This window comes from Ctenopharyngodon idella, chromosome 19, assembly GCF_019924925.1.
Source record: "Ctenopharyngodon idella isolate HZGC_01 chromosome 19, HZGC01, whole genome shotgun sequence".
Classification (NCBI taxonomy): domain Eukaryota; kingdom Metazoa; phylum Chordata; class Actinopteri; order Cypriniformes; family Xenocyprididae; genus Ctenopharyngodon; species Ctenopharyngodon idella.
The window spans coordinates 13,291,262-13,316,644 of record NC_067238.1 but is presented as its reverse complement, the minus strand read 5'-3'; the positions used below and the strand labels follow the sequence as shown (position 1 = coordinate 13,316,644).

The window sequence follows — 25,383 nt, the reverse complement described above, 5'->3', positions numbered from 1 at the left end:
GGTTGGAGAAAATATTGCCAGGCTGTATCATACTACTATTCTATAAACATTAAAGTAGATACAGACCACAAAGTGAGCATAATATTAAACAAATTCACTTTCACTTGAGGATAGTCTTAGTTACTTACAGTAAATGACATTATGTAGTCCACAAATCAAAACAAATCTAAAATCACATGCTGCATTGACACTGACCAGTCACATAGTAAATCCTGGACGGGCTGATGTCTGCAGGAGGATGAAGTTCAGACATGGTCTCTTCACTGTAGGCTTCAGTTCTGATGAACATTAGAGATTTCTCTTGACTCATTGGTACTGAGAAACCTCCTCCATGACCGGGCTTCTCCTGGACAAACCAGCACTCCAGAACCGGACATCCAGAACCGGAAGCTGCAAGGTAAGAGTCATTATGAGAATTTTGTTTATTCATCACACTCATAATGTATTAAAGACCAAGTGGTCTCGATTAGGAAAACTTACCGCTACAAAACAATGTAAATGCGATGATAGATATCTTGTATATGGTCGAAATCTCAGACATCGTTGCTTTGCTTGTTAAATTGATAACTGTGTGTTAAAGGCTCGGGTTTCCCCCAAAACATCAGTGCAACTTGCAGTAATTTACTTTCAGTTTTTTTTTTACAGCGCATGCGCATTAACTGCTGTTTGTTTTTCGCCAAAATATAATTCATGCCATGTAATGTATGTAAGACACATTATTAATGTAACGTAATTCAAAGGTCATGTGACCTCTCAGATTATACACTAAAAGAACTAAAAATATACATTTCTCTAGAATACGTGAATTTTAACCTTTCTAGTTCCTATTGGTCTCCACTAGGTGGCGCTCTAAGCCCACAATAGCCACAATATTCCAAACGCGCCATACGGCGAATAAATAAGAAGCGTTTGCCATGATATCACGTGGTTTCTCAGAACAGAGTGCAGCTCAGGACACAGGGAAATATTGAAACAAAAGATACCCAAACCTGTATAGCCAGTGCAGTTTTATGCATTGTGTTTATTTGCATGTCATTATTTAAAGTGGTGTGAAGACTGTAGGCTAGCTAAACCAGATCAAAACAAAAGTGGACAGATTTGTACAGGTTAGACAGAGTGCAGATTAGTTATGGTTTCACATTTGAGCATTTTTACTTGATCTGTCTCTTAGTAAACACGTTGTGACATTGAATAACAAAGTAGTCATGTATAAATTGGAGGTTTTGAGTTCTCCTACTTTAAATATTTATAATTATTTTCTTTTTCATCCATAGCTATCAGTGCTTAATTACCTTAAATATTTTGTAGATAAACCACATTGTATCTTCCTTGATGATGAACTTAAACTGTAATATGACCCAAGAGCTGCATCATTACAAACATATGCAAGTAAAGTTCAGTCATAAGTATGAGATTGTTTGTTTATATTTTACAGGAAAGCTGTGAATGAGAGAACAGGGATAATTTTGTGCAGTAACTTTATAATTCTAGTTCTTCTAAGCCAAGTTATTGTCCTCAGTTTTATGCTATAGGTCAACTTCATAGCATTAAATGATACACGTATGAAAGCCCTATTAATTTAGAGTCAGAGCTACCAATGAACCAGCATATTGAATCAAAACCCAAACCAAATAATTTTTTATTTGTATGTTTTAAATCTTTTTTACTTACAGCATGGATCTCAAGCATTAGTCACTGGAAAGGAGAATGCTTTCTAGCTTCTTCTAGCCCTTATGTCACTGATACTTAAACTTCAGTCAGTTCCACTCCACCACACAATATTGACAATACTCTGTTTACTATATTACTTTATATTATTAATAATTCCTATTTATTGAGAATTGTTTCTGTGTTATTTTTTAGTGTGAGGAGGTTTTTTAATGGTGACCTGCCAAGGGACTGAGAATTAGCCATAGGCTAAATCTACAATGCATTAAATGGAAACAATTATGTTAAATATTGTACATGGTCCGTTTCCAAATAAATCAATAAACTGCCTTTTCTGCTCTTTCACACATATCTATTCTAGCTTGTGCTTTTTTTTAGAAACTAGCAGCATGTCATATGTTATGTTTTCTTTAGATTAATTTTATCTGTGTTGTAGCATTCTTTTTTGTATATCACTGACATTGATAAATTTGTCATTTAACAAACTGATTTGTTTTTAGCCCCATTTCACCAAGCCAACAAGCAACTGATACAACAATTAACAAAAAGTTGAAAAGCTGTCTATGTTGTCAGTTGTTTGCAATCTAATAGTGAACATATAAAATTTAATTCATGAACACATATGTATGAGCTGCTAATGATGCATTTATTATACCTGACACTGAAGACCATGAAATGCTTGTTTTTATGATTAGTTATTGTGTATTTTGAAGTTTGGTAATAGAATGTGAAGGTAAATGAAAAATATTCTCCTTATCCTCTGTAGGGACACAAAAATTTATACTAAATGTAACTCCTTATTTGCATCTTTATTTTACTCTCTTATAATGTACTGTTACTGTATTACATAAACGCAGTTTACATGAGATAGTACACATGCACACATGTAATGAGACATGTATAATACAAGCTAATATGTGTATGATTTGTGTATGCGCACAGACAGAACTCATTATTCAAACACACATACATTGGTTTTACTAAAAGTACTAACAAGTTTGATAGTGGTTTACATTTTTAGCAATTTAAGTAACATCTACATTTCAAACAATTACTGTATCTTGGATTCAAACATGAAAAGATGATCCAGAATCTTTAGCTCAGAAAGGCAGAACAGAATGAAAATACAGTTCCATGACAGTATATCTACTGATCTCCATTCTTTCACTTTCAAAGTCATCCTGGGTTTGGAAAATCGCCCTAGCGACTTCTGATGTATACCAGCTCTGGGTTTCTATTGGCCAGTATTTGCTTGCCTATTGCATTGAAGGCGGGGTTAGAGGTTCATATTTCTCTGTCTGGTCTGGAAAGAGGACAATTGCGCTTGAGGACTGTGAAGGGAAGAAGCTGGTGCACTGAATCTGAAGAAAATATTAATATGCAGTCTGTAATTCTACTGGTCGTCGCTCTACATGTTGCTAGTGGTGGTAAGTTTGACAAGTTCTTTTAAATGTAGATGTTAGAAATTAACTAATTATCAAGCGCATAAAATAATCGCAAAAGTTAATAATATCGCGATGACTTAGCAAATCCTATAATTACCAAAGAAAATTTAAAATTAATATCGAGTTCACTTTTTGTTGTTGTTGTTGTATTTTGTAAGGAATAGCCTGTGGTCGTTCCCCTATATGGTTGCTCCAAGAAAATATTGTTTTGTGCATTTTTAGCATCCTCCTATTGACATAATATTAAAAACAATAAGGGTTAAATTAACAAATAACGAATCATTAAATTAACATTAAACGTAACATTAATATAGGTTTTTTTGTGGGAAATGTAGCCTATGGCTATTGTGCGTCTTTAAAATTAATGTAGATTATCTCTATCCTCATCTTAACAAACAAGGCAGGTTTTTTGAGCAAAAGTTCGCTTAGTTTTGTATTTAAAAATTTCAGTACTGTAGCCTACTTTTATTATTATTGTATCGGATGTACGGACATTGTCATGGCCACAAATAATCAGGCATGATGTTATTCAATTGCAATAGTACCCACTAGATGGCAGTAAAACAAAAGCTATTAGCCAATTTAGATTTTTTTTTCTATCTTCAAATAAATTTTGACTCGGATAGAAACTTGTGTGTGTGTGTGTATATATATATATATATATATATATATATATATATAGGCTATATATATAATGACTGATCAATTACAGTGTTGAGCGGTCAAATATTTCTGAATCTGAAAATAAATAAATGATACATGGATTTTAATGTCTTAACTATATTTAATTATTTTATATATTAGATTTTATATTCATAATTTCATAATTTCTTTAGGCCTAAACTTGTAATTCAGTATCAGTGGATAGAGGCCCTCAGCCCTGCCTGTTCTATATTTCCATGTTGCTGTAAATATAAATTTTGAGACCAGGCAGGTTTAACATAGTATTTTGTATAGCATTGTATTTATTGTGTTGAATATTAATGATTTTCAGTCAATGTATTGCTGTTTTCTTCAGTGAAAATATGCCTTTTATGTTGAATCTTTAGTTTATATAAGCTCAACACATTTTATTGTTTCAGCAATCCACAGCTGGAAAGCCTATTACACTGGAACAACTGGCTTGAGTGAGTTTCCAGAGTTTGTTGCACTGAATCTCATTGATGATCAGTTGATGGGATATTTCGACAGCAATACCAACCGCTTTAAGAGCCAATTTAAATGGATGGAAGACAATCTTGGGAAAAATTATGATGAGCAAGAGACTAACACTCTTCAGGGCTACCCTGCAGCATTCAAGAACAATATTAAAGTTGTTATGGAGCGCTTCAACCAAACCCAAGGTATGATTAATTGTTTCGGCTGTATTATTTCTTGTCTTTAGGACTTTTAGGATTTTCTTCTTATTTTTTTTTACAATAGATAAAACAATAAATAAATAATTGTGTACTTTATATTATTTCAGTAAAGCTGGACATAAATAGCTGTTGGCTTTTTTTTTCAGGTCAGGTCAAGTTAAGTTTATTTATCAAGCACATTTTAAAAACAAGGAATTTGAAACAAATCGACAAGAAAATCAGTTATCATTTTTATCATTCGTCAATTGAAGTTGCAGGTTTAGAACGTAACTCTCTGTCAGTCTTCAGATACCATTCAGACTTGATTACTGATTAACCTTTAAGGCAAGGGTGTCAAACTCATTTTCTCCCCGGGCCACGTGAGTGAAATCTGTACCCTTAAAAGGGCCAACTGAAAATCTAAGACCAATTTCATTACTCATAAGGGAAATTTCTAGAGTTTGATCATTATGGGAGAATATGTTTTTGTTTCTTTGTTTTTTTTTTTTGTTTGTTTTTTTTTTTCAAAGCATTTTTTTTTCTGGTTATTTTGGGAGTATCTTTTGTTAATTATATTAATAAAACATAAATTAAAAAAAATAATAAAATATATGATCAAATAAACTTAATAAATTATACTAATAATGATCTATAATTATATATTTGTAATTTATAAAATTATATAATTATAAATATAATTATCTAATAATTAACTTTAATTCAATTATAATTTATTTAAAAAATGATATAATTTATAATAAATGAATTAATCTAGAGACCATTACTTTTATTTTTCTGTATTACTGTTACTGTGGTAAAGTTGAATCACTCTTCAACAGTGTGAAGAGTCTTAATAAATATGATATCCTATTTAAGATTATTAATTTTATTGACTATGCAGTTGTTAAGTCTGACGTCACGCGGCAGCACTTCCGGGTCTAAACGCTCTGTCTCATACCACAAGTTCTTTTCTAATTGATCAGACAGTTTTCAGCAGATGATAAACTCACAAGAATTCCATAGACTTTCATTGACAGAATTCAAACTCCAACTGAAACTCCAACTGTCAAAAAATTCAAATGTAACTACACACACACACACTGTTTCTGACTGTCTAACTGTCTCTCTTTAGGTGCTCCAGAATGATTAAACTATGTTAAACTATGTTAAACTTTCAGACAATGCTTTGTCAAGGCAGCATCAGAATTTATCTTGATGAACTTTACCTAATTAGTTTTGTTCTGAGATCAGTCTGATACCGATTTGGTTTAATTTTAATACCGTATAATCAGAGTAGGTCACTTCAGTCGTCTGCTCTCTGCTGTCAGGAACACTGTCATTTCTAATGGCTCCATCAGTTTATACATAGTAAAGTTATACAAGAGTGTAAAAGAAGGTAAATAGATGAGCAGGGACAGGAACTGTAAAGAATTTAACTATTCTGTTTCTGAGACACAGTTCCAGTTCATTAACCGACCCATTAATGATTTTTTTTTTTTTAAATAATTGATCCTTGAATCAACAAACAAACTAAACAAACAAAAAAAAATTCTTTTGGCAACATTTCTTTGTAAATTTAAGTACCATTTATTATGACAATGTTCTTCCTAATGTGTGTCTTTAACATCCAGTCAGTAACTTCACTGATTAGAGTCACACAAGCCTAAAATACACACAACACAGTCACAGTTTACAGTTCAATTTGATTGGACATGATGAAAATCATATAACATCCGCTGCAGTGAATAATTCAACAACTGCTCCGACTGATTCAGTCAGTGAGTGATTCAGTCAAACCCATAATTCAGAGCGGTTCATCAGAGTCGTTCATTCGTGAGTCAGGTTACACTGATAGCGCAGTATGTTTGCTGTCGTGTTCATCCAGTGAGGACATCACAATAGAAATCATGTTGTCTGTTTATTGTCTCTGTGTTATTTCACAGCACCTGCTTTTCTCTCTCATCATAATAAATTCAGACGATAAACTCACATCTCAGTTAAATGATCATTTCTGTTGCTGTGCTGCTGTAGATTCAGCGGTTAGAAAACACTGTCAGAGTATTTCAGTTCAGCGTCTGTCAGCATCAGTGGAAGACAATCCGACTGAAACAAATGTCACGAATCATTTACTTCCTTTTTTGTTTTGTAAGAAAAGAAACCAGTTCTGTTTAAAGACAGAGGAGAAAAAGTGAAACAGTTTGAGCAGTGGAGGTTCAGATGAGCTGAAGTGATGTGACAGGACGTCCTGCTTTATCAGTTCATGATTGATTATCCAAACAATCTATTATATATGAATCACAGGAGCTTTACGATGTTTTCATGATGTTTGAATGGCATTTAGTTCAGACGTCACATGAGACTCACAGGTCCCTATTGTGTGCTCAAGGCTCTAGTGAGAACAGACGCCGCTGTTCCCAAAACACTGATGCCAAACACTAGATATATAAAGACGGTGCTCTCGTATTACTATGATTGGGAGAAAGTGCAAAGCGCAATATGGCAGAATAAGTCCCGCCTTCTAAGTAAAAAAGAGCCAATCATCAATTACTAAAGTCATCGCGTCACTGCAGCTGCCGTTAGAAGCTCCGGTTGCTATAGAAACAGTGAGTGTTTATGCCTGCACATGTGCATCTGCTGCTCCAGCCTGAAAAATGCAGTTTTTTGTCATGATTTGAGCATTTAGAAACAAAATTTATGAGACAGTGTGGTCAGATTTCATTGGTGATTTCAAATATGAAGTTTAATCGTAATCTTGGTGAACAGCTTTGGAGAATTTGATGTTTCCCCATTCAAAGAGAGAGGAGCTGCACTCACATGACTGAAACAGCTGCTGAGAGGCGTTTCAAAGATGGCCACCGAGTGAAATGACTTTCCTGAAAGAGACTTTGCTGATGCAGATCACTGAACTGCTACAACAGCACAACATGTTTCCATGGTTACTGTGCGTTCATCAGCTGATCCTCTGTGAAGATCAGTAACTCTGTGTGTGTGTGTGTGTGTGTGTGTGTGCTCATGTTGTACAACTATTTGTACAGGAAACTAACACACAATGTCATTTTCAGTAAGAAGCTGAATTATTTAATATTATTATTCCATCCTGAAGCTCTTAATGATTGTGATCAGTGTTTCTCGCTGAGCAAAACCAGTTTCTAAAACGCTCTCGATCTTTTGAGCAGAAACCACAACAAACCAATTTAACCCAGATGAATTAATAAAATATAAATTAATAATAATTGATTATACTTATTTATACAATTATTTTACTAAAATACATATGATTAAATAAAATATAATTAATAATAGATTAATTAATATAGTTATTTTTCAGTTATTTTTGTGTCTCTCTTGAAAAGATAAAAGGATGAAGATCCTCCAGGAGTCGATCGAGTGCTGCTGATTTACTCTGTTACTGCGGTAAAATCACTCTTCAACAGTGAGAAGAGTCTTAATAAGTGTGATATCCTATTTAAGATTATTAATTTTTTATATACTTTATTATGTCTTTCAGTTCAAGCACATTTAATACAGTTATACAAACGAACATTTCCTTTAAAGACATAATATTTTTTACCGATAGTTATTCCTCATTTTTCCTTCTTCATTCTCTTCCTTTCACTTTTTTATCTTTTGTGATAATACCATCACCAACACATAAAAAATAAATAATAAATAAATAAAAATAAACAAATAAATAATAATTAGAACAATAACCAATACATACACAATTAAACACTTTTACATACAAAAATAGGAGAAAAAAAAGAAAATAAAAAATACAAGAAATACACACACAAAAATTAAACATTCACATATTCATATCAAACTCTTATAATGACACCTAATTCCTAATAAGTAATTCAAATAATATTATTTAAAACCAATTAATAATAATATTAAATAAATAAAATAATAAGTTAAAAGGGAGGCAGGGTTATATAAAGAGGTAATTAATAAATGTATTCCTTTATTTTATAGTATATACTTTGATTTTAGAGGTGCCCAAATCTTTTCAAAATGTAAACTTTTGCTCTTAATTTCATGTTATCCTCTCCATGGAGCGACTTTAGAAAGTAAATCAAACAATCATTTAAAACTGGAGATTCTTGCCTTCTCCAAAATCGTGTTATTGTTTTAAAAGCTGTAATTCTCAGTATTATAGATAAATATAACTCATCTTCACTCAGTAGCATATGTCCTATACCTGTACCTTTATTATATTTGATTTCTTATTATATTACCTGAATTACTTCTGTCCAAAACTGTTTTATTATTTTACAAGTATAAAATATATGAGTGTAATGAGCTTTAAGTTCACCGCAGCTTCTCCAACATCCTGAAAATAAATGATTATATTTGGAAGATATTTCTGGTGTTATAAAATATCGCATATTGATTTTCCAAGCATATTCTTGCCAATATGGAGATTGCGTAGTTCTTAAATGTTCTTTTAAACTTTGTTTCCAATCTCCTTCTGTTATTTTATTATCTAATTCAATTTCCCATTTTGTTTTAATATTATATAAACCCGTACGCTTAATTTCTTTGAATATATTATTTATTCGTCCTATCAAGTTATCTACTCTATTAGTTTTACTAACTTTAATCATAAAACACAACAGAGGGTGAATATCATCTAAAGTTTTTATTTTAATCTCATCCTTTAAATAACTTCTTATTTGAAGATATTTGTAAAATAATGTCCTAGACGATACATATTTCCCCGTATGCTCTCAAACGTCTCCATCTCATTGTCTCCATAAATTTGACAGAATCTCAAGTCCTTTTCCAGCCCAAACCTTCAATACATCATCAAAAGTATTTGGTTTTAAATCTGGATCTCTTGCTGTTTCTCTCAAACAAATCATCTCATGATCACTAATATTCATCACTTTGCAAATTCTTCTCCAACATTTAAAAGTTTCACTTGTACAATAATAACTAGTATTCACCTTTTTCTTTCTTCCACAAAATATTAATGTACTAATTGCATCACGTGACCCAGTTTCCATACATTTCCACTTTGATATATTATCCGCTCGCATCCAGCTCAAAATTGGCTCAATCTGGGCTGCGTAATAATAATACTCCAGATTTGTCAATGATAACCCCACATTTCTTTACTATTTTGTAAAACCTTTAGTTTTGCTCTTGGTTTCCCCTCATCACAGATACATTTTCTAAAAATAATATGCCACTTTTTGAAATGACTAAGATCTTTTATTAAAGAAATCACTCGTATACTCTGCGCCGAGGGCTCGATACATAAAGCAAATATTTGAGGTGATAATTAAGGGATCCTCTTGTCTTGTCCTCCTCATTAATGCTAAATTCTCTGAATGAACTCCATTGGCTCTCAGTCTTACATTCGGTTGATTATATATTTTTTTTAACTAATTTAATAAACCTTATGCTTCACAAGTTTCAAAGATGAAGTGCCATGAGACCCCATCGAAAGCTTTTTCAGCATCTAATGTCATCATTAACATTTGTTTCTTAGTTTTAGTCGCATAATCAATAAGATTTAGTGTTCTTCGTACATTATCAAATAATACCCGGTTTTTCACAAATCCTGTCTGATCTGAGTTCAGTATTGTTGGTATTATATCAGCAAGTCTAGTAGCGATTATTGATGTGAAGAACTTCTGATCTATTTAACGAGGATACAGGTCTATAGATGAACATTGTTTAGGGTCTTTCTCTTCCTGTAATATTACGGTTATAATAGATGAGTTCATGTCCGTCACTCATCCTGTTCTAATCCAGTTAAAATCCTCACACAATATTGGGGACAACAATTTATTCAATTCTTTATAAAATTCATTTGTAAATCCATCACTACCGGGACATTTTTCTGTTTTACTTGTTTTAATATCTCTTAAAATCTCTTCTTCTGTTATTGGAGAGGTTAACACTTTATTTTGTTGACTTGTAATTGTAGGAAGATTCAAAGAATTCAAATAATTTTTAATTTTACTGAATCCAAACATTCAGGATCTGGTTTCTAAAGAGACGGGTAATAATCTCTAAAACACGAAACTATTTCTAACTTTCCCTTTCTTTCAACTAATCCTTCATCCCTTATACTCATTATTGCAGATTTTTTCTTTTTGTTTTGTTTTTTTTATTTAAATGCTAGACTCCTAGAGATTTTGCACTATTATCATATACATTAAGTTCTTCTCAATATCTGCAATTGCTGTTTTATCTAAGGACTTCTTTAACTCTTCATGAACCTTCTTACTTTTCTTGTAAACTTTTTAATTTATTTTCTAAGTTGAACTTCTCTATTTTTCATGATCATCTGCTATTATTTCCCGTCTCATTGTGGCTTTAGCATCCTCCCACAATATCACTGCTGTCTCTTCTCCATTATTATTACTCTATATAATTTCTAAAACAGTGTATTATTTTATCTTTAAAAATATTATCCCTAAGAAGAGAATTATTAAACCTCCATATTGAAGTTCCTTGTTTATTCCCAAGATCCATTTCCATTATCACTGCATGATCTGCTACAGTTATTGGTCAAATTTCACAGCTCTTTACCCTTAGCACATCATTTTTGAACATAAATATATAATCTAATCTGGAATAAATATTATGAGCTTCAGAGTAATATGTAAACTCCTGAATCTGTGGATGAAACGCCACACATCTGTCAATCCACATCTGCCCCTTTTACTGATTTGTGTTTTCTTGTACTCTGAGTATCTAATTCTTCTTCCATCACCAAATTTAAATCTCCTGCCATAATCATTATTCCTTTAACTTCCATTACTAACAACAATAAAATAATTTTAAAAAAAATTTTCCCCAGGTGGGTTTTATACATTAATTAAAGTTACTTTTCGTCCTTCTAATTCTCTGCTCACTAATACATATCTTCCCTCCGGATCTATTTTACTAAATTCACTTTTAAAATTCAAATATCCCTTAATCAATATTTCTCCTCATTTTGCTGATGCAAATGATGATGCGAATACTTGAGCTCCAGACAACTTTAATAATTTTTTATCTTCTTCTTTATTTAAATGTGTTTCTTGCAGAAAAATAATTTCCCCTTCATCTCTCTTAAGTTTCTGAAGTACCTCTTTCTTTTTATTGGATTGTTTAAACCGTTTGTATTTACAGTTATTATTTTAAGTCCTCCCATTTATTTATTTATTTATTTATTTTCCCCCCTTAATAATATTTATATCATCATGAAGGGAAACATTAAACTCTTTCACCTCGTTTTCCTCCCTCATAATCACAATCTCAAATAAACAAAAAATGACACATTCACTCTTATCAATAGACTTCCAGCTGTGGCGTCCTTCACAAGTTTGCCTAATATTGTCCAAAATTTCTTTTGATTTTGGACAAAGGGGTCTACAGATTCCCAATGCATTTGCTCCTCTAATATTTAGTGGTTTTCAACTGTAAGAATAATTTCTCTTTCCTCCCCTTAAAACATTTTTACAAAACAACAAAAAAGAAAAGGAGAGAACTTGGAGAGAGAGGTAGAAAAGAAAAACTAAGAAAAAAAACATAATAGTACAATCATAAACATACAAAATGAATAAAAAACAAACAAAAATAATAATAACAGTAATAATAATTAAACAAAGCTCTACTTCCCTCATTCTTCTCTCCGCCATCCTTCTTTGGGGGTTATATAATCAGTAACCTAAGATTAATACATTTCTCTAAATTAAACATTTATATTGAGATAATTTCATTATTTTATTTTCAACAAGGAAGAAAAACATAATAAATAGTAAGTAAAATTTATACATTTCTCTAAATTAAAAATTTTTTATTGAATTAATTTCATTCTTTTAAATAATAAAATAAAAATAAAAAATTCAAAGAGAGAATTTAAACTCTTTAACAAAACTAACAAAACTTAAGTTCCCTCCTTCATCTCCCCTCCATCCTTCTTTATTAATTATTTAGATTATTAATTTTATTGACTATATCTTTATAACTGATCAGACTAACAGTTTTCAGCAGATGATAAACTCACAAACATTCCACAGACTTACACTGACAGAATTCAAACTCCAACTGAAACTCCAACTGTCAAAAAATTCAAATGTAAACACACACACACACACACACACACACACACACACACACATCTGACTGTCTAACTGTTTTGAGATCAATCAAATGCAGATTTGGTTTGATATATCATGTAACCAGAGTAGGTCACTTCAGAGTCGTCTGCTCTCTGCTGTCAGGAAACTGTTCTTTCTTCTATCTCCATCAGTTTATAGTTGTGATGTCCGCCATATGATACATGATAGAAACACAAGACGAGATGAATATGCAAACTCATGTCAGACTTCACTCAACAGAAGTTCACTAAACATACAGACAAAACCAAACAAACCCAGAGCATGGATTTGAAAACAGACCTCAATAATTGAACAAAGATGTCTGCTGTGCTGATTCACAACAATAATGAAGGATACAAGAGTGTAAAAGAAGGTAAATAGATGAACAGGGACGGGAATCATAAATAATTTAACAATTCTGTTTCTGAGCAACAGTTCCAGTTCATTTAACTGATCCATTAACGATTCTTTAAGAATAACTGATCCTAATTAGAATCAACAAACATAATAAACAAAAACAATATTACTTTTGGCAACATTTCTTTGTAAATTTAAGCACTATTTATTAAGGCAGAACGTTCTTCCTAATGTTTGTCTTTAACATCCAGTCAGTAACTTCACTGATTTAAGTCAAACAAGCCTAAAATACACACAACACAGTCACAGTTTATGGTTCAATTCGATTGGACATAATGAAAATCATATGACATCCACTGCAGTGAATAAGTCAACAACTGCTTCGATTGATTCAGATCATGTTGTCTGTTTATTGTCTTTGTGTCAGGGGTGGATCTAGAAAATTATTTATAGGGTGGCAAAAGGGTGGCATGAGGTCCATGAGGGGTGGCAACACCAAAGCAAGCACCCATGCATAGTTTTTGGAGATTTATGGCCTGACATACACAATTGTGTTCACAAACATTGCATTACCACAAAGTAGTCATTTATATACTGTTTAAAATGAAAAATAAATAACAAGATTTCAATATCCATCATGGCACCAAGTAAAGACACTTTATGAAAAACATCAACAGATTCTAAATGAGGCTGAGCTTGTAAAGGAGATGAGCAGTTTCATTCATATTACACAGGCTACTTCGATGGTATAAATCACATGTTTAGTGCAAGTTAAAGAGCAACAAAAACTTGTTTTTTGCAAACAATTTTTGAGTTTCTGTTATTAACAGAGGTGGGAATGTCTGTGTGTGTTCACCCAGAACACCCTATCAACTACATACTCTAGCAAAACCCCAGCAACTGCATAGCAAGAGCCTAGCAACCACCCAGAATCTCCTAGCAACCACCTAGCAACACTTTAGCAATCACCCAGAACATCTATATTCTGGCCTAACTGACCAAACTATTTACATTTTTTAAACAAGACTTTAAGTTGGCTTATTGACAAGCCAGCATAATTTTTTCTTTCAAACTTTTCAGTCTAGTTATTGTTTTTCTTGATTGCTAACACACAATTCATGAAACAATTCAACATTTTCTCACAACTATAAACACAATCTCAAAACTATACACCAACTTGTACAAACCTCAAACTTCCAGGTCAAAAAAAAAAAAAAAAAAATTCCAGTCAAAAATTTATTCCTGTCTGACAAAATCAAACTTTGGCCTCAGATGACACACAAAACGTAACAAATACACAGACTGCTGCACTTCCCAGTGAACACTAGTGAGATCAATTCATTTAACACTGTAACAAAAACCTCTTATTGGGATTCAGGAATTATTTTGCAGCTCAATGTCTACTACACTATACAAAAATAAATTTACAGATGCAGATACAGTAAAATACAGCAATGACCTTTTGGAGGGAATTTTTTTTTTCATTTTACTATTGTAAAGTGATCTTACAGTAGATGAAAAGCATGAGAAAAATACGTATGAATTTGGTATGCACCACAATGCAGTATACTATCAATTACAGTGCAGTAAAGAAAAAAAAAAGTGAATTCTCAAATGGCTACAAAGAAAGTTGACAATCACAGGTTTGAGGGTGTACAACATGTGCTACAGTTTACTGTACATAGAATAGTGAAATTTCCCTCATCTAAAGTACTGGTACTGTGTAAGTTTAAAACGTAAAATGATTCTTTCAGCTCTCTCTCAGATTTTGACTGGTGTGTCATCAGTTTTGCTACCTGATTTTGTCATTGTTAAACGTTTTGAGAAATGTGTCTTTGTTTTGAGAACTGAACAAATGGTTTGGGAAACTGGGCCAACTGAATCACTTATAATGTGTTAGCAATCGAGAAAAACTAAAATAAAACTGTGTTATTTCTATCTATCAGCAAGCATGGTATATGAAACATGCTAGCAATATGATAATACATACTAGCAACACCCTAGCAACCACCCTTAGCATCCTAGCAACTGCATAGGAAGACCCTAACAACCTCCCAGAGTATCATAGCAACCGCATAGCAACCACCCCAAGAACCATAGCAACTGCTTAGCAACAGTCTAGTAACTACCTTGAACACCCTAGTAACTGCATAGTAAGACCCTAGCAACTACCCTGAGTATCCAAGCAACCAAATAGCAATACCCTAGCAACCACCCAAAATATGCTAGCAACCGCATAGCAACACTATAGCAACCACCCTGAATACACTAGCAACCGCATAGCAACACCTTAGCAACCACCCAGAGTACCCTAGCAACCGCATAGCAACACACTAGCAACCACCCCAAGTACCTTAGCAACCACATAGCAGCATCCTAGCAAACACCCATAATACCTTTGCAATGCCATAGCAACCACTCTTAATACCCTAGCAACCACATAGCAAACATCTAGAACAACCCAACAACTGCATAGCAGCACCCTAGAAACCACCCAGAATGCCCTAGCTACTGTATAGCAACACCCAGATAAACATCCAGCAATTATTCAGAACACTCTAGAGACTGCATAGCAAACACCCAGAATACCTTTGCAATGCCATAGCAACCACCCTTAATACCCTAGCAACCACATAGCAACCATCCAGTACACCCTAGCAACTGCATAGCAACCATGCAGAACACCTTAGCAACTGCCTAGCAACAACAAAGCATCACAATAGCAACCACCTAGCAACCACCTAGAACATCCTAGGCATATTTATTTGTCTCTCTGAGAGCACAAATGTCAAAACACCTCCAGGACCAAGAGCTTTTATAACTGCTTCAAACTTTCAGGCATTGCTTTTGTTTTTTTCTCTCTCTGCTGTTTTAAAGTGCTCTGAGTCGCTCTCACTGTTGGCCGTTGAGAGAGTAAATATCACAGCAGCTTTGAGATCTGTGCTGAAGTTGTTGAGACATGTGAGCTGCTCTGTGAAGGATGATGGGAAGTTTGTGACATGTGTCTTTCCAACAGAACTCACTCAGACCACCTCAAATCAGTCAGACTCACTGACCTTGTGAACTTTAATGGCATTTACATGCTATTTTAATACTGCTGGAATACAATTGGGATATAAAAGCAAACAAACGCATGTTGTTCATTTATTAATGTTTAAATCCATTTTGGAGGTTCTGCCCACTTTTGGAGTTCACGCCCCATTTTGGAGATCTCCGGGCTGCAGTTACACCTACTTGGAGAAATATGTTGAGCGCCCAGCGCTTGACTGTGAAAAAGACACTCAGTGCCTCGTTGCGCTCCTGGCGTTTAAAAAACACGGTACTCCCATTTAAAACTATTGGGAAAAGTACAGAGCCCCGGACATGACATGCAGGAAAAAAATAGTAGGCTAAATCATGCCCACGATTTACCATTTCGTTCCCTCAATTTACTAAAACGTGCTCACGATTTACTAATTCGTTCCCTCGATTTATAAAACATGCGCATGATTTATAAATCGAGGGAACGAAATAGTAAATTGTGCGCACAATTGTTTTTTTTCTTGCATGTCATGTGCGGGGCTCCGTAGAAAAGTATGCTAGCCCTTGGAAAAAACGCGTTGGTGGACACACAGCCTAAGAACCATTTATTGCCATTATTATTGAATACAGTGACTGTGCAGTATGATTTGCGTATACTCTTTTGTGTAACCAGTGAAAACATCACAATATAAAAACATGTTGTTTGTTTATTGATTTTGTTTTATTTCTCAGCACCTGGTCTTTTTCTCCCTGTCAGTAAACTCACAACTTAGCTAAATATTATTTATATATTATTTTTATAGAATAGAGACCAACATATAAAAAATAAGTTCGATCAGGTTTATTTGATGTCCAACATGTTGGGACTTTATGACTGACTGAAGGCTTTATTCTGACTGTATGAATTGATTATTCATACAGATACATTCAAACTGTCACTCTTCCTCAGGTGTGCACACATTCCAGGAAATGTACGGCTGTGAATGGGATGATCAGACTCGAGCAACAAATGGTTTCATCCAGGACGGTTATGATGGAGAGGACTTTCTGTCTCTGGATTTGAAGGAGATGAGATGGATTTCCCCAGTGCAGCAAGGATTCATCACTGTACAGAAGTGGAACAAAGACAGTGCCTATATTGAGAGTGATAAAAATTATTTCAGCAGCGTGTGCATTGAGTGGCTGAAGAAGTATCTGGAGTATGGAAAGAGCAGCCTGCAGAAAACAGGTACATCAGTTCTTATCCAGCAGTGAACGTATAGCTCTTCATGTTTTATTAAACAATCATGTACACTAGAAGTCATTGTAAAAAATATTTTGTCACTTGAGATATCTTAAACAGTCATAGTGTTGTTTCTTTCAGAGTAAATTGTTTTAATTATTTTAAGCAATACATATCATGTGGTTTGTTTGTAGAGATGAATAACAAATGTATTCTCTAAATGGATTACTAAACAAATGTTCAGGAGGAGCTTTTTCATCTAATCCTGCCAATTGTGAACTGGCTAGAAAAGTATATGCTAATGCAGACATGTAGGTATGATGTTGTAGTGGCTAAAGCTCAGTGTTCAGAAATAACCAAGTTAAAAAAAACTCTTAGATTACTTATAGTATTTATTTACTCAATATGACAAAGTTTCATTGAAGACCAAGCACCGCAGGAAGTGATTAGATGATTAGAGTCTGGATAAAGAGATGTTTAGCATACTTAGATAGGAAGAATCTGATCTTCCTGTTGTAGAGCACAAATACACATAACCAGGCAGTCATAGCAAAGTAGTCTGTGAAGTTAATTTCCAGGTTCCTGCCTGACCTAGAGGACATTACTGTTGTCAAACTTATCAGAATGGGTACGCTGTGCTAAATTACTAGACTAGTTCTAAACATTGAAAGTCTATAGAAAATGGTTGCATAGAGTGAATATACAAAGCTTTATTCAGCTCTTGCTAAGTGCCTTAGTGGAAAACAGAGATATTAAAGCAGAACCTCTAGCAGACACTTATAGTGCTGGCATTTATCTTGGCAGTTCCACCACACATTATACAATGAAGTGAATAAAGACCAACATTCACTATGAGGTTGGTTTACAAAGGTCTTGTTTGGTTAGACCTCAAAAATGTGTGGAATGACACATGTCTCTCTCTCTCTCTCAATCTCTCTCTCTCTCTCTGTCCAGTCTCTCCTCAGGTGTCTCTGTTGCAGAAGGATCCCTCCTCTCCAGTGACATGTCATGCTACAGGATTTTACCCCAGTGGAGTAACAATCACCTGGATGAAAAATGGACAAGAGCATCATGAGGATGTGGATCTTGGTGAACTTCTTCCTAATGAGGACGGAACCTTCCAGAAGACGAGCACCATCAGAGTTACACCTGATGAGTGGAAGAAGAACGAGTTCAGCTGTGTGGTGGAACATCAGGGCAAGACTGTGACAGAGGATAAGATCAGGACTAACAATGGTAAGAGAAATTAAATGAGCGAACTATGAATGTAGTCCATCCTGTGATCCCCATCTTTGAATCTGTTTAGGCATGTTTTGACTTACCAAAAAATAAATCCAAAATATGTCTTTTTCATTAAAAACAGATAAATGCTTTATTAACAAGGATGTTTATTAAAATTAAGAATAAAATTAGGATGAAATTAGATTATTTCTCAAAGAAACTATGGCATGTGAGTGTGGTCATTCTCAGTCAGATTGGCTTTTTCTCTTTAACAAACAGCTTGACCTGCAGAGAGGAAACAATCACAAAACAATAGAGCACAAATACAATATGATTATTGTTTTTATCTAGTTGTACATTGTCAGTATGCTGGTAATATACATATGTATATACTGTTGATATCACAGTCAGAGACTCTGTTTGTGATTTTTCACCAGTACTGGTTAGTAACATTATCATCCTCTTTGAGTAATCTGATGTTTTCCTCTGATCAAACAGGAGAGTCTGTTTCCATTGGCATCATTGTTGGAGCTCTTGCTGCTGTCGTCCTGTTGATTATCATTGCTGTCGCTGGGTATGTGGTGTATAAGAAGAAACAAGGTGAGGACAAATACTTATGACTGTGTCCAAAGGTCCTTAAATTATTAAAATGCCTAAAATACATTTTTCAAAACTTAAGGCCAGTTTTAAATATCTTAAATAGCATACAAGAAATATTAAATGTGGTTTGTGAAGTGCTTAAACTAAATTGAAATTGCATTACAATCAATTGCTTTACTGATTGTAATCTTAGTTTTGATAATGTTTACTTTTGTGGTTGAATATAAAAAGAAATATACTGTGTGTGTGTATATATATATATATATATATATATATATATATATATATAAAATATTTATGTTCTACTTTCCTTTGGATTGGGTGTTGACTTTTTTCATTGATTGAAATCGCTGAACTTACAGTTCACTTCTATGATTGTTTTTCAGGCTTTAAACCTGTCAGTGGTAAGTTCCTTATAATCACAAATTATGAAAATGATTATGAAAATCATGATGAGATCTACCATTGGTCATGATGTGGTTAATAATAGTATCTTCATTTATCTAAATTCATAATGCAATGTTTTGATAATGTAAAATAATACAGTAAATAAAGTTTTGTCCTAAAACGTTTCTCTCTAATGTAAAATTGTAAATATAATACAGTATAGATACAGAGTCACTGCTGTGCTGATCTAAACAGTCTTGTTCGAGCAGTCTGATGTTTTTGTTTTAATGTTGTTTTCTGTTTTAGGCTCTGATGATGGTTCAAACAGCTCAGCTCAAGCAGTTCCACAAGCATAAAGATGTGTGTTTCATCCATCAATGAAACTGTCTCAATCATGTGAAATGAATGAAATGTTGTTTCAACGAAGTTGAAAAAATTATGTTTGTCGTGCTGTCTCGCTTACAAAAATGCACATAAACACACTCACTCATGCGCGCGCGTACACACACAGATTCTCTCATAAATTTCTGGGATTGGGATAAAGATCTGTTTTATGGTTCTGAATTAATTACATATAAAAAGTAATGTTTATGTTTCTTCACACTTTCTGCTCATCTTATGGTCAACTCTTAAATTTTACCATGTGGAAATACAACACATTGATCACAAAACCTGAATTATAAAATGTGTATATTTTTCTTTAGTGATCAAAGAAAAAATATAAATCACTGATTGGCAGGATTAATTGAATTAGTAGTATTTGAGAAAGATTGATCTGTAGATTTGTGATGTCAGTACTGAACATTAAAAAGAAATATAGTCACCTGGGTAGAACAGCCTCTCAAATTAAATTAAATAATCTTTATGTCTGTATTGTTTCTAGGGATACATTTCCTGTGGGAGCTAGAATATGAAATAAATCAGGGGAAAAGTGCTAACAAGTCCTGGAAAACTGTTTATCTACTGCAACATTTATATAACTTTAATTAAACTTAAAAATGATATAGATTGAATGATTTGTGAAATTGGTCTTTTCCATCAATAAATTAATATGTAAATTTCATATTTTATTCCTTGTATGGATTTTTTGGGCTTTTTCTGTTTGTATATTTACTTCTTTTTTATTACCTTATTATTTTTATATTATTTAGATAAGCTGTAGTACAGAATAATAGCTGACTCTTGTGAAATAATTATAGACACTGTGCTATTAAACATATATATCTGAACAGTACAGTAAAATATAGATATTTTCCTTTCTTTGAGGTTACTAAATCTAAATTATGTGAATGTTTTTTGTATATTGGTTGCATTCAAAAGTTGTAATGTTTTGATTCTTTTGAAATAAATAAACCTCACAAAAAGGAGTGAGTGTCTTTCACTCTTTTCAAATAGCAGAATTCATATTTTATCAGAATCTATTAAGTAACTATTGAATGAAGATCCAAAAAGGTCATAAACTCAAATATAGTAAACAGAAAGCTAAAAAATAAATAAAAATGTAAAGATGACAACAGTGACTGTGGTGGTTCAGTATCACAAAACATGCATTTAGTCCACAAGATAGAAATATAATTACAGGTCCAGTAATTTTCTATTTTTAAGAAAGGGAAATAGTGCACTGTAAAAAGTGTGAATGTGCAATTGTTACCTCAAAGTACTATTTCTACCGGATCCTGCCTAAAATTTTTGACTTCAAAAACCAAAAGCCAATAACTATTTTCTATTAACAATATTGTTGTTACAGTTATGGTTGTAAGCATACGCACGACGAGGAAGATTCAAGAATAACAGTATTTTAATAAATCCACAGGCAAGGAAATCCACAAACTGGTAAACAGGAAACACAACCACACATAGCACGAACGATACTGGACAACACTGAACTGAAAACACAAGGCTTAAATACACAGACAAACTAGGTGGTGACTGAACACAGCTGAGTGTGATGATTAAGGTGATCAGTAACTATAGTGACAGGAAACTAGTGGCGGGAAATGGTACAACACAGAAGTCCAAAACAGAGTGAACATGTAACATATCGCCCCCTCCCAGAAAGGCGCGTCCTCGCACCTACAGATGGAGGTTACTGAGGGGGACGTAAGTCCGGGAGAGGGCTGGAGTAGAGTGAAGTCCAGGGAGGTGCAGACGGTGGTGACATCCAGGGGGTAGCCTTGAGCAGGAAAGTCCAGATGGTGCTCCAGGCCACAGCCAGGACGGCGTCCCACGGCGGCGTTGCTGGATGGAGGAGCTATGGTGGTGAGAGTCTCCACACAACCCTAGATACGAGTGGAAGCAACGCAGCCGATGGAGGTGGAGCTTTAGGCGAAGACAGAGAGCCAAAGGAGTGGAGTGATGCTGATGGTCTCTGAGTCCGCGACGGAGTCGCAGCGACGCCCCCCGAGACGGAAGCAGGGTACCGGAGGGCTGAGGTGGAACTGGAACGACTGAGGGCTGAGGCGGAGCCTGAAGGAAGGCGGAGCCAAACGGAGCCGTAGGGGTGGAGGGCCGGAGAGCAACGAACGACCCGTAAGTCCGTGGCAATGAGATGGCGATGTCTGAGCCAGGTGGAGTCGAGGGTCCGAGGGAGTCCAGTGGAGCTGAAAGCTTGATGGTAGCTGCTGTAGTCGAGGGAGGAAGGAGCAAAGGCGGAGGAGTCAGGACAATGGGCCGAGGTGGCATGACGGAATCTGAGGCCGGGGTGGCGGAGCCACAGGATCTTCACCGCCAGAAGCTGTCTCACAGCAGGCCCCAGGTGTAGCCACGCCACTGAGAGGAGGCTGGTGTAGAACCGGGGGAATGATGGGAGACAGCAAGGGCTGGGTAGCAGGCATGGCTGAGGGCTGGAGAAGGGACTGGTGAACAGAGGGACTGGAGAAAAATAAAAAATTCTGGGTAGAGATATGGAGAGGAGGATGGAGAGGAGGTTGGAGAGGGAGGCTGGGCGGGACCAGTTCATCCATTATAGAACAGACAGGTTCGGGAGGGATTAAAGGGGGTAGCGAATACTCTCCAAAATCAAAACAAAAGTTTATAGTGTCTGCCTGGAACTCACTCTCAGTGGCGGGTGTGTGGGCGGGGCTCCATTCCATACCCTCGCGCTCATCACTAACTCCCTCGGCGACGGATGTTGCAGCAAACTCGCACACCTGGTCAGATTCGCTGTGCTCCGGCTCCGCGGCGAGGTTTCGCTCAGTCGTTCCGTTCGTCGCTGGCTCCTGCATCGCGGTGGAGGCGGGCTCTCTGTCTCCGGTGGCGTCGCGCTGCCATTCCACGCCGTCTGGAGGTTCCTGGCTGGGCACTGGAGTGGGAGTGGGGCTGGTGTCGTTGTCCTCGAGTCCAACGGTTAAAGATGATCCACATGATGCCAGCACCCACTCCACGTATTCGGGGAAGCTCCCTCGAGGCCCTTCCCCGGACAGCTGCGCTTTGGTGGCGGTGTTGAGGCCGGTGTTCTGTCGATTTGTCCTACCTTGTCAGATTTTCCTACCGTAGCGCAAAATTGTAGCTATATCTATCGATCCATCCTACCGCATCGAAAAATCCTACTGCGTGTTAGCGTTTGTGACTACGTAAAATAATTCAGAGTAACTTTACCGAAGATTCTTATTAGGGAAGACGATTCGACAGTGCACAATACCCCATCAGATTGTCCTACCAGTATAAAATAAAAAGACAGGATACAAAATAAAAGGGTAAGATGATTTAACAGTTCAAAATACCCCATCAGATTGTCCTACTAGTGTGAAATAAACAGGTAGGATGATTTTAGTTCAAAATACCCCATCAGATTGTCCTACCAGTATAAAAATAAACAGTTAGGATATAAAATAAACGGGTAGGATGATTTTACAGTTTAAGTTTTTAATATGTAGCTCCTGGACAGATGTTACAAACTTACCCTATAAACAGGCAATATGTAAATATAAATTTTGAATTAGATTATCTCAGTAACTAATTTATAATCATGCAGATGGAAGTATAAAAGAGAATATTAATGTTAATAAATTATTTAAAAATTAAAAATACACAGAAACACATAATAAAAATGCAAAACAATAAAAGTAGTTATTAATGGAAATATAGACTAAAGAACACAGTGTGCTGTATATTGTATAGTATGTGCATAATTATTAGGCAAGTTGTTTTTTTGATCATTTTTTTTTTTCCAAATACATTTTACCAATTCCGAACCACATTAATCTTAATAGCTACTCTTTATTTTGTATTTAATCATTTATAAGTGATATATAATTGTTCATGAAGGCGGGAAGTGATAAACGCCTTATATTCAGGTGTGCATAATTATTAGGCAGGTTTTCTTTTACAGATAAAATGAAGCAAAAAAAAAAAAAAAAAAGAGATTTAACTCAGACTGAAAAGTCAAAAATGAATAAATGCCCATGAGAAGGATGCAATACTAGAAATTGCAAAGTTAAGGCATGACCTTTGGACAGCAAATTGCTCATTGGGTCAGAAAAACAGGTGGAGAAAAAAAAAAAAAAAAAGATGAATGTTAACTGAAAAAGAATTAAGATGTGAAATCATTGGGAACCTTTTAGTCTCCAGCGCCAGCATTTTCCAGAACTGCAAGGTGTCAGGATCTCAGAGACTTAGGTTAGGTAAAGAATCCAAGAAATGACCCCCACTTATTAAGAGTCGCAAGCTTAAGTGTTGTAAAATACATGAAGACTGTTTTTATAGGCTTTATAGATGGATAGATTGAGAGTGACTTTTGAAAGACCAGCACCACATCCTCTTGTACCACTGTCTGTAGAATTTATCTTTCAGAATCTGGCAGGAAGTTTTGGAAGATCATTTTTAGTCCATCTCCTATCCTGAAAAGTCTGTCTTGCAGAGATGGTCTAAAATGATCTCCAGGTAGCTGACACCGGTGTCCTGACATTACATCCTACCCATCAGATTGTCCTACCAGGGCTTACTGCACGTGCGCACATCATTACATCATTTTTGTCATGATAAATAACACAAAATTACTGTATTTGCATTATTGTAAGGTATAGGTTTAGTGTTGGGGTAGGTGTAAATATAGTTTATTTTACAAAGTTTGGGAGGAACATGTTCAGATAATCTACCCAATCAGAAGAGGCCTATATATAGCCGACTCACCTCTGTCCCACAACAGTTTTCCAGCATCCTTCCACCACCTCAACTCCTCACACTCGACTGTTCCTATCCCAGCCTGGGATATAATGGAGTACACTGGGTTCAAGACAAATTCCTAGCTTGGAGCCCTCCCTCGAACAGCACGCCAAATATGCATACTCCTTACTCTGATTATATGTTATATGTACGGGTGAACTCGTGAATAGTTTGTGTCGGAAGGAGACAGAAGATGAACTCAATGGTGTGTTTACTCAAAGTTAAATGGAGATGCAGGATATGCAGATGAGTAGCAGAGTGATGGAGAACACAAGGGAAACACTTAACTTGGGAATAACAGTTCTTTGTACTTCAGAACAGATGAGCTCACAAGGATGCCAGATGATAGGAGCTGACACAACACAGAATAGTGATGGGTCATTCATGAACGGTATGTCTATTGCCTCTGTCACATGATAAATGAACATTATGGGAACTTTATTTTTAAATGTTGTCTGAACACACTAGGGTGGTACCTTTTCTAAAGGGTGCATATTAGTACCTAAAGTGTACATATTAGTATCTAAAAGGTAAAAATGTGTAGCTTTTACCGCCCCAGTGACAGCTTTTGTACCTTTTTTTTTCTGAGAGTGAACATTCTGAAAGAACAAGTAACATTTAAAAACATTTAAAAATGTAATATATATATATATATATATATATATATTTTTTTTTTCAAACCTGGAGGGCTAATGGGAACACAGAATATGTTAGGCTAATTTATGTTTACATTGTTTCAATAAGCAGATTTCTCTGGGAGTTCCGAGACACATATTCTTGTCATATAAGCAAATCAACCTTTAAAATGCCCTTTTAATTACCTATCCCAACTGCTGAAAAAAGTCTATAAAAAGTCTGAA

General features: G+C 35.0%; 2 protein-coding genes and 1 long non-coding RNA gene across 19 annotated transcripts in view; 2 read left to right on the top strand and 1 right to left on the bottom strand.

Moving 5' to 3' along the window:
* LOC127501173 (tapasin-like) overlaps positions 1 to 636 on the bottom strand; it is a 70,798-nt gene extending 70,162 nt beyond the window's left edge. For 13 of the 15 annotated variants that reach the window (XR_007926535.1, XR_007926534.1, XM_051873027.1 and 10 more), the window contains exons 1-2: positions 481 to 636; positions 196 to 390 (exon numbers count right to left, since the gene is read on the bottom strand). Coding sequence is in view for 13 of the 15 variants with exons in the window: in XM_051873027.1 (XP_051728987.1) it covers positions 196 to 390; positions 481 to 541 (256 nt within the window). In the remaining 2 variants the exon portion in view is untranslated. The remainder of the gene's footprint in view (positions 1 to 195; positions 391 to 480) is intronic. The other 2 variants (XM_051873033.1, XM_051873023.1) reach the window with 2 other exon arrangements.
* The window catches only part of LOC127501183 (H-2 class I histocompatibility antigen, Q9 alpha chain-like), a 30,431-nt gene extending 10,008 nt beyond the window's left edge, over positions 1 to 20,423 (top strand). The window contains exons 1-7 of one of the 3 annotated variants that reach the window (XM_051873069.1): positions 2,938 to 3,095; positions 4,196 to 4,456; positions 16,880 to 17,158; positions 18,107 to 18,388; positions 18,872 to 18,973; positions 19,360 to 19,377; positions 19,667 to 20,423. In XM_051873069.1, the coding sequence (XP_051729029.1) occupies positions 3,047 to 3,095; positions 4,196 to 4,456; positions 16,880 to 17,158; positions 18,107 to 18,388; positions 18,872 to 18,973; positions 19,360 to 19,377; positions 19,667 to 19,716 (1,041 nt within the window). In that variant the 5' untranslated portion in view covers positions 2,938 to 3,046 and the 3' untranslated portion in view covers positions 19,717 to 20,423. Of the gene's footprint in view, positions 1 to 2,937; positions 3,096 to 4,195; positions 4,457 to 16,879; positions 17,159 to 18,106; positions 18,389 to 18,871; positions 18,974 to 19,359; positions 19,378 to 19,666 lie in introns of those variants that run through there. The other 2 variants (XM_051873070.1, XM_051873071.1) reach the window with 2 other exon arrangements.
* On the top strand, positions 4,468 to 11,882 carry LOC127501189 (uncharacterized). The gene is made up of 2 exons (XR_007926554.1): positions 4,468 to 7,391; positions 7,804 to 11,882. It is a non-coding gene; the product is annotated as an uncharacterized LOC127501189 (long non-coding RNA).
* Positions 20,424 to 25,383: the final 4,960 nt, after the last annotated feature.